General features: G+C 42.7%; 1 protein-coding gene across 1 annotated transcript in view; it reads left to right on the top strand.

Moving 5' to 3' along the window:
• Positions 1-9,616, top strand: part of SUSD1 (sushi domain containing 1) — a 113,107-nt gene that overhangs the window by 6,216 nt on the left and 97,275 nt on the right. Inside the window, exons 3-5 of the mRNA XM_008068331.2 lie at positions 662-817; positions 6,576-6,728; positions 7,659-7,838. Of these exons, the coding sequence (XP_008066522.2) occupies positions 662-817; positions 6,576-6,728; positions 7,659-7,838 (489 nt within the window). The remainder of the gene's footprint in view (positions 1-661; positions 818-6,575; positions 6,729-7,658; positions 7,839-9,616) is intronic.

The following is a 9,616-nucleotide window of genomic DNA, read 5'->3' as shown; positions in this document are numbered from 1 at the left end:
TTATTTTCATTTTGCATTTTTCAATTTCAAGTTATTGTATTAAAAACACTCTGGGCAGGCTTCTGTGAACTCATCAAGCATCCATGTCCCAGCCTCTCCTCACTGGGTGACTAACATTATTCACACAGGTCATTGACGATTAGCATGAGCTGTTCCTGCTACAATATCAACCCTGCTCCCGGATGAGGCTTCAGCACTAATTTTATTGTGTTTCCTGGTAGCGCAGAAGGAAGATATTTTCCAGTTAATCACTGGCTGTAAAACTGTCCTACTCTGGCTTTCATGAAAAACCAGGAGAAGGGCTGAGCTGGAAAAGTAGGTTTCTGCTGGGTTTGCTTCTCTAGGCCTCTGACAAGATCTTTTTAAGTGTGGAAAAGTTCAAAAAGAATCCCCCTTCTCCCGATCTCTTAAAACCAGATGGATTGCCAGATTGAAGTGTTGTGTTTCTCTTGTGCTTCGGTATACTCCTGTCACATAGCTCTGCGGGGCCTGTATCTGCTAGTCTGGGAAGCACACTGAAAGGAAAGAGGTGGGGGAAATAGATCATTAAGCTGCTGTCACAGAATATTGACTCCTGGGTCCATAGCATGGGGAACACTCTGGCTTTGAAGATGATGTGGATTGACAGCTCTTTCTGTGCCTTGTCTCAATGTATCTACAGATAAAAATGAGTGCCAGTTTGGAGCCACTGTGGTCTGTGGGAACCACACATCTTGCCACAACACACCAGGGGGCTTCTACTGCATTTGCCTAGAAGGATATCAAGCCACAAACAACAACAAGACATTCATTCCCAATGATGGCACCTTTTGCACAGGTACTTAAGAAGGGGGCTAAGGTGTTGGCAACTTGGTACTGACAGGACAGTATCTGGGCTGTGTATTTGTTATTCTTAGAGAATTCATGTTAATTTTGTCAGAAGGGATAATGGTATTGCGGTATACAGGATCATATTCTTATTTTGGGAGATGCATACTGAAGTATCCAGGGGTGTTATGATGACGTAGCTAGTAGTACTTTAGTCTGTAAGCTATTTTAATTGACAAAATGTGAACTATTGAACCTTGGGTAATATTCTTTTTTTCCCTATTACAATAGTCTTATTCTGGTTTTATGTGTTTGAACACTTTTATAATGAACAACAAAGAGGACTCTCCGGAGATGGTGTGCCACTTGCAGGATTTTGTCACCAGAGGTGGAGTGTCCTTGGGGTGACTGGCACATGCCAGCTTTGAGCATATTACTGTCTAAGGGCCTGGCAGTGACACCAGGCTGTTGTTCACAGTAGGTCAGAGATGTGGGCTTATCTCCCACATGAAGAGGCGAGTGAGGAGTATGACTTTTCAGACCTCAGCAGCTTTGCAGTTCAGATTTCTGGGCATACGTTGGTCAAATACAAGGGATGGACAAAACCCTCCTAATTTTCAGTAGCTTCTCTCTTATCTGAACTCTATTTACAGCATGTCATGATAATGCAGCTCTTTGGCTTTCTAGGAAAATATTTAAACAATAATGAGAAGGAAAGGCAGGAAAAGACTCCTGGTTCCAAGACGCTCTTGCATAGACTTAATGACTCTGCTTAAAAGCTTTGTGATTTTTAAAGGTTTTCAGGGAAAAGAAAAGGAGAGGAGAATGTGTTTTATCTTACTTACCAGGAACCACAGGTTCTGATGTTCTGATTCACTCTCCCTCTTGATTTGTACCAAGGCAGAATCTCTCAAAGGATACATTTGATTTCTTCTTGGCATAAGAAAATATTTTATAATGTCCTGTTGTTTTAGGTAGCAAATTACTGGCTGCATGGTTGCAGAAATGCAGTGTTGCAGTATTATATTAGGTGTATTAAAAAGAAAAGATCCTAATTTAAAAAACATACAGAATGGTGATCTAGTGTTGAGTTCATTCAATACACATTTCTTATGTGCTTCTTATGTGCCAAGGCTGTGCCGGTGGGAGGTGACAGGCACACAGCTAGTTTCAGTATAACATGTTAGTCATAGGTAAGCAAAGGGCATTTACTGGAATCTAGGGGGGGGGCACGTATCTTGACAATGAGGAAGGGATCAGGGGAACTTTCTGGAGGATATGATACTGGCAATTGTGTTTTCAAAGCTGTGGGAGTTTGCCAGGAAAAACTTATAACTGTATATTTATCAACATTTTTATCAGTATAGTTTCAAGGAATACATTCAACTTTTAAAAGTTGGGAAGATGAAGGGGGAGGGAGAGGAACAAGAGGAAGGGGGAGGGGAGAGGAAAGAGGAAGGAGGAGAGAAGAAAATACTTTATGCAAGGGCCAAATAGGTATCAGCCAAATAAGAACCAATCTGCCTGAAACAAAATTCCAATCTGGGCTCTGCTTTTATTTATTCTACTTTTTGCAATTATTTAGTGACTTTCCTTTTTATTTAAAAAAAGAAATTAAAACATTTCTGTATCATAAGATCCACCCCTTTGAAATGTACAGTTCAGTGGTTTCTAGTATATTCACAAAATTGTGCTACTGTCACCACGATCTCATTTTAGAACTCTTCCATCCTCCTCAAATGAAGCCCATATCCATTGGCGGTCATTCCCATGACCCTTCCCTTAGAGGTCTCCAGTTACCATTGTGTAAAAGTTGATGGACTACTTTTGTTGACGATCCTGTTTCTTTCAGAATCACAGTTGCCAGAGAAACATCACTGAACTTTAGCTGGGACAGAGCTTAACAAATTTGGGGGTATCAGCAGTTAGTAAGGATTTGCTTGGAACCACAGGGTATGAATCCTTGTTCCTAGATTTCGAGGAATCCTGCATCCAGTTGTTTATTGTACTTTGCAGTGTTGAAGTCAAACTCAGGAGCTGGTTGCAGGTAGGCCCCTTGGATGTTACCAATGACAGACAGAGGAGAAATGAGTTACAAGGGTTCTAGTGTGGGATGATTCCAGCTAGTCCTGGAGACCAGCAGATGTCCTGGCCTCCAGAACTGCCCCTGAGTGACTCCTGGGAACCATGGAAATTTTTCCATGAGCCACAACACAGAAGAAGAAGCTCTGTGACATTCTCGTGTGAGGGTGGTTTGACTTGGGTGGGCTGAGTCAGTGGAGAGAAAAGAGACTGATGTGAGAATAAGGCCTGGGGCCATCATCTCCCTGCTGACATGACTCTACATGGTACAGCTCTAGTAAGGTCTGCTATAACTTTTCTGTGGCTTTCAATTCCTCAAGTATTGGGAACCCATCCAACTCTGGTGGCAGCAGCAACCTTCTTTTTCATAAGTTCATTTCTTACAGTGTCAGGGCCTGATGCCATTTCTTCTGGAGAAAGGTAACAGCACCTCAGCCTTGGCTGAGAAATGGCTTAAAGGTAAACAAACAAACAAAAAACAAAAAACAAAAACCCCAAACCTAGAGTGAGTGCATGCTTTTCCATTTATCAGTTCCTGGAGTCTCCTGCCCAAAGCTTGTATCCTATAGTTCTGTCTATGGTGAGGTAAACACCTTCATTCCTAGATGTAAATCCATACCCCTACCAAGACCAACTTTAGTCTGTTGACTCCCCTCCCAGGTCAGGAATCTCATTCTCCAGGTGGAATCATTGTCCACAAGCTTCTCAGCTGCCCTGCTGTTCTAGATTCTGGAGCAACCTGCTGTGGCCTCAGATACAAATGTGAAGTCCCTCCAAGATTCTGCTTGCCTTCTGTGGGGTATTCCTCAGCAGACTTGTGGCTGTCCCGAGGTTTCTCCAAATGGAACTTTGCTCTTCAGATCCAAGTCCTTTGTTTTAAATGGATTTTATTCTTTCTTTTTCTTTTTTTCTTTTTTTTTTGAGTTGGAGTCTCACTCTGTCACCCAGACTGGAGTGCAGTGGCCGCTCCCAGCCACCGCAGCCTCAACCTGCTGGGCTCCGGCAATCCTTCCGCCTCAGCCTTCCAAGTAGCTGGAACTACAGGAGTGCGCTACCACATCCGGCTAATTTTTGATTTATTGTAGAGATGAGGTCTCGCCAAGTTGCCCAGGCGAGTCTCGAACCCGTGGGCTCAGGCAATCCACTCACCTCAGCCTCCCAAAGGCGCGGGATTACAGGCTGAGCCACCGAGCCTGGCTTATTCTTTCCTTTTCTTTCTTTTTTTTTGTTTTAAGTGGGGGTCCTGCTCTATTGCTCATGCTGGAGTGCAGTGGCACAATCATGGCTCATCCAGTCTTGAACTCCTGTAGTTGGGACTATAGGTGTGTACCACCACACCTGGCTAATATATATATATATTTTTTTTTTGAGTTGGAGTCTCACTCTGTCGCCCAGGCTGGAGGGCAGTGGCCACTCCCGGCCACTGCAGCCTCGACCTGCTGGGCTCCGGCGATCCTTCTGCCTTAGCCTTCCAAGTAGCTGGAACTACAGGCACGCGCTACCATGCACGGCTAATTTTTTGATGTATTGTAGAGATGAGGTCTCGCCAAGTTGCCCAGGCGGGTCTCGAACCCGCAGGCTCAGGCAATCCATTTACCTCAGCCTCCCAAAGGCACGGGATTACAGGCTGAGCCACCGAGCCTGGCAACCTAGCTAATATTTAAAAAAATGTTTGTAGAGATGAGGTCTCACTATGTTGCCTAGCTTGGTCTCAAACTCCTGGGCTCAAACAATCCTCCTGCCTTGGCCTTTCAAAGTGCTGCGATTATAGGCGTGAGCCACTGTGCCTGGCCTGGATTTTATTCTTGAAGAGTCAGTCATGTTGTACCACTCTGAAAGAAGGAAGAAGCAAGAAAGACAAATCCAAGGAAAAGCACACGGGGTGGGGTTGCTCCCTACTGCCCAGGGCAGTGCTTATAGCCGGTTAGGAGCTCCTAGCGTACCTCCCCAGGGAGTCCCCCCAACTCCTGTTTAGGTCTCCAGATGTGGTTGGTGAGGACATCAGGCCCCTGCTCTTAGGAGAGAGAGATAGGCCCAAGATTCTCAAAGGATGGCTGAAGCAAGGCTCTAGCACTCCCAAATGCCAGAGACATTGACCAAGACATTGTTGTTCTTTTCTGGGGGTGAGGAAGATACGCCTGAGCTCTCCCTGCATGGTTTAGCATCTGCAGGCTAACGCCTCCCATGCTTTAATACTGTCTCCCATTACTTGCTCAAATCCCAGAATATGTGTGGGCTCCTCCAGCAATTGAAATTGGGTAGAATTCCTGGTTCCCAGTGATCAGTGTGAGTGATGAGGTGTCAATGGTCCAAGACCAAACAAAATGAGAATATAACAGGTTTTTATAAAATCACATTTAGCCGGGCTCGGTGGCTCAGCCTGTAATCCCGCGCCTTTGGGAGGCTGAGGTGAGTGGATTGCCTGAGCCTGTGGGCTCGAGACCTGCCTGGGCAGCGAGACCTCATCTCTACAATAAATCAAAAAATCAGCCAGGCATGGTAGCGCATGCCTGTAATTCTGGCTACTTGGAAGGCTGAGGCGGAAGGATGGCCGGAGCCCAGCAGGTCGAGGCTGCGGTGGCCGGGAGCGGCCACTGCACTCCAGTCTGGGCGACAGAGTGAGACTCCAACTCAAACAAACAAACAAACAAACAAAAATCGCATTTAGCAAATTCAAAAATTTTCTTCTTATTTCTGGGAGCAAAAATGTTCTCTCTTTTATAAAATTATGATCTTAGTTGTTTTATGGGAAAAAAAAGATATTTCCTGGCAGTATAGAATATTGGCCATCTTATATCAGTCCTTCCAGAATTACTGCTCTTTGAAATCCCAAAGTCTGGGAACAGTGAGACTTTGTTCAGTCACTCTGCTCCTGGTCACCGCCTGGATGGTTTATGCAAATGTCCTAGGAAAAGTCTCATCTCTAGGGTACTTTTTTCTTCCAAGTGGAATTGGTGTTTGTGGCTCTGACGGAATTCTTAAAGTTTTTCCTCCAAGTGGAATTAATGTTTGTGGCTCTGATGGAATTCTTAAAGTTTTCTGGGGGGAAAAAACTGCTAACTGACAGGTTTCTTTTCCAGCCTCTGAATTATTATGCAGTATTTACCCTACACCCGCTGTCTCCAGCAATCTTTGGTCTGGCAGAAAAACCTGCAAAGGGGCATGTCTTGTCCCTCTTGAAGCCTGTTTTCAGCTCTTCTAATTTTGATGAAATTAATGATAATTTAATTACTTGTTACTACCTGCCACATGATCCTGTGTTCATGAATTGGGAAGCTGTCTGTTCCTTGCATTTTCACTCTAGCATTTTAAAAAAAATATCTGGAGCTCTACCTTAGATATTTTAGTATGAAGGTGGGACCATTCCTATTTTCCAGTAACTGGACATTTTTAGCATACTCTTGAGTTCATTTTGTTGGTGTCACGGAGCTGCTGATGGTTGTTTTTCTTTATGAATTCTCAGAGCACATTGACAAATACTTATTGAGCACTTCTGTATTTTCACTGCCTATGATGTGAAGGATATATGAGAAGAACCCAGAAGGGTTCTTCATGATACAGTTGCAAACAAACACATCCATTTATAAGGGTAGACTGAGGGTGTGAAAAATGGCTGTCACAAGGTCCTTCCCTTTTTTCTTTTTCTGTTTTTCTTTTCTTTTCTTGTATTTGGGATGGGTCTCAAGACATAGATGAGTGTGAAGTTTCTGGCCTGTGCAGGCACGGAGGGCAGTGTGTAAACACTCACGGGAGCTTCGAATGCTATTGTATGCATGGATACCTGCCAAGGAATGGACCTGAGCCTTTCCACCCGAGCAGAGATGCCACATTATGCACAGGTGGGTTTCTGCCAAAGAATTCAGCATCTCAAGGTGAGATTCTGTTGATGGCGACTTCTGATCTGAGCCTGTGTTTACAGGTCCAGGTTGGGGATATAAGTGGAGATAATCTGATCCTTTGCACATTTGTGCAGCCCATTAAATAAAGCAAATAACATCATAATTGGGATAGAAGGAGCCATATTAAACAAGCTGAAATTAGTAAGCTTTGAGGATTTTTTTTGCAGTTAATAGGTATTCTGATATTAAACACTATGTTAGATAGTAAATACCACTGATCTGTTAAGGACTGAGCACCTTAAAAGTGGCCCTTAACATTATAAAGGTACATATATCCTTTTTTTTAGTGAGTAGGAGTCTCACTCTGTCGCCTAGGCTGGAGTGCAGTGGCATACTCATGGCCACTGCATCCTTGACCTGCTGGGCTCAGGCGATCCTTCCAAGGAACCATAGTTGCACACCTCCATACCTGACTAATTTTTTGATTTATTGGAGATAAGGTCTTACCAAGTTTCTCAGGCAGGTCTCGAACCCCTGGACTCGGGCAGTCCTCTTGCCTTGGCCTTCCAAAGTGTTGGGATTCCAGGTGTGAGCCATTGTGCCCAGCCTGTAGGTATATCTTAAGATATTTGGCAATTAAATTTTTTTATTTCATTAGACTAAACTTCTCTTTAGTTAGTATAAATTTGTGAAGGTTGATTGTTAAATTCTTTCAACTTTGTGCATGTGTAGATGCTATTACCTGTGGAAGGTCAGAAGATTGAATAAAGACAGTTTATGGAAATGTGCCCAGAAATCATGTGGAAATGAACCAGTGGACTTAAAATATGGCTCGGGGGTGGGTGTGAGGATGTGGTAGAGGGAGGGAGAGACTGAATTTTGAAAATTTACATTCCCATAGTAATGAATTTGACATTAATTTATTTTCAGAAATAGACTGTGGCACCCCTCCTGAGGTGCCAGATGGCTATATCATGGGAAATTATACCTCTAGGCTGGGCAGCCAGGTTCGTTATGCTTGCAGAGAAGGATTTTTCAGTGTTCCAGGAGATACGATTTCAAGATGCACAGCACTGGGCACTTGGGAGTCCCCAAAATTATATTGCCAAGGTGAGTTTTCAAAAGGTTTGGGTTCCCATGTTGTACTATCTTGAGATTGTTTTCATATTTTTTCTCTAAATTTCACTTTGGGATAGTAAATGAGTAAAATAAATTAATAAATTCCTATTTGTTTCTAATAGATTTTCAGTTGATTCTTTTGGTATTACCAGGAATATTATCATCTATAAATAATGATAATTCCATATTTTATTCTCTTTTATTCATAAATGTTATGTTTTTCTCTTGATTAACCACTTGGCTAGTATTTTCAGAACAACAACTTAAATAGGGTAGTGCTGATTTTGAATTTTTTTCCTTTTTTTTTTTTTTTTTGGCAACAGGGTCTTACTCTGTTGCCCAGGCTGGATATAGTAGTGTGATCATAGCTCACTGCAATCTTGTACTCCTAGGTTAAATGATTATCCTGACTTCGCCTCCTGAGTAGCTAGGACTACACTACCTCGCCTGGCTAATTAATTAATTAATTTTATTTATTTATTTTTGAGTCAGGGTTTCATTCTGTTGCCCAGACTGGACCACAGTGGCACGATCATGGCTCACCATGACCTCAACCTGCTGGGCTCAGGCGATTTTTTTCACCTGAGCCGCCTGTCTAATTTTTTTGATTTTTTGTATAGAGACAAGATCTTGCTATGTTGCCTAGGCTGGTTTTGAACTCCTAGGCTCAAGCAATCCTCTTGCCTCGACCTCCCTAAGTACTGGGATTACACCACTGTGACTGACCACATTAAAAAAAATTTTTTTTTGTAGAGATGAGGTCTCGCTATGTTGCTTAGACTGGTCGGATGTTATTTTTTTATTCCTCATTTTTTATGGAAATGTTTTTGGTGTTTTGTCATGGCCTTTGGTGTTAGATATTCATAACATCAAAAGACCGAGATCAAAGTATGTACACTTATACAGCACTATGTGCCGAGTACTGTTCTAAGCACTCTATATACAACGACAAACTGTAGACATTAGTGGTCCTGTAAAGAGTACAGTGGAGCTGAAAACTTCCTATTGCCCAGTGACCTCATAGCTGTTGTGATGTTGTAGTGCAATGTATCACTAACGTGTTTGTGGCAGTGCTGGTGCACACAAGCCTACTGTGTTGCCAGTCATAGAAAAATGTACAGAAATGCCCTAGGCCTTCACATTCACTCACCACTCACTAACGGACTCACCCTGAGCAACTTCCAGTCCTGCAAGCTCTCTCTTCGTGGTAAATGCTTGAGACAGATGTACCGTTTTTTAAAGCTTTTATTATCTTTTCCTGTACTGTTTCTAAGTTTAGATACACAAACATTTGCCATTGTGTTACAGTTACCTCCTGAGTTCAGTGCAGCAATAGGCCACACGGGTTTGTAGCCCAGGGGCACTAGGCTAGACCATATAGCTTAGCTGTGCAGCCGGCTAGACCATCTAGGTTTGTGTGAGTACACTCTGTGATGTTTGCACAACAAAGAAATCATCTAATGGCACATTTCTCAATATGTCTTCGCTGTTAAGTGACACGTGATTGTTATTTGTTTAAAGTCGGGCAACTAGTGATAGAGTTGAAATCTGAATCCAGGTGTTTGAGTTTCAGAGGTTGTATTTTCAGTTACTGTTAAACTACTTCTGTTTTTATGATGATGTTGGCTTTTGGTTTGTTTTTCACTTTTGACTTTCTTTGTTTCCAGAGATGATCATTTTACTAGTTTGTGGTTAAATGCATATCATCTTAAGGAAGCATTCTCTACTCCCACTTAACTAGGAGGTGTTTTTTTTTTTTTTTTTTTTTT

The sequence above is a fragment of the Carlito syrichta genome, unplaced genomic scaffold, assembly GCF_000164805.1.
Source record: "Carlito syrichta isolate Samal-C Ts95f unplaced genomic scaffold, Tarsius_syrichta-2.0.1 Scaffold310362, whole genome shotgun sequence".
Taxonomy (NCBI): Eukaryota; Metazoa; Chordata; class Mammalia; order Primates; family Tarsiidae; genus Carlito; species Carlito syrichta.
The sequence above is the reverse complement of the archived record's forward strand: the minus strand, read 5'-3'. Positions and strand labels throughout refer to the sequence as shown.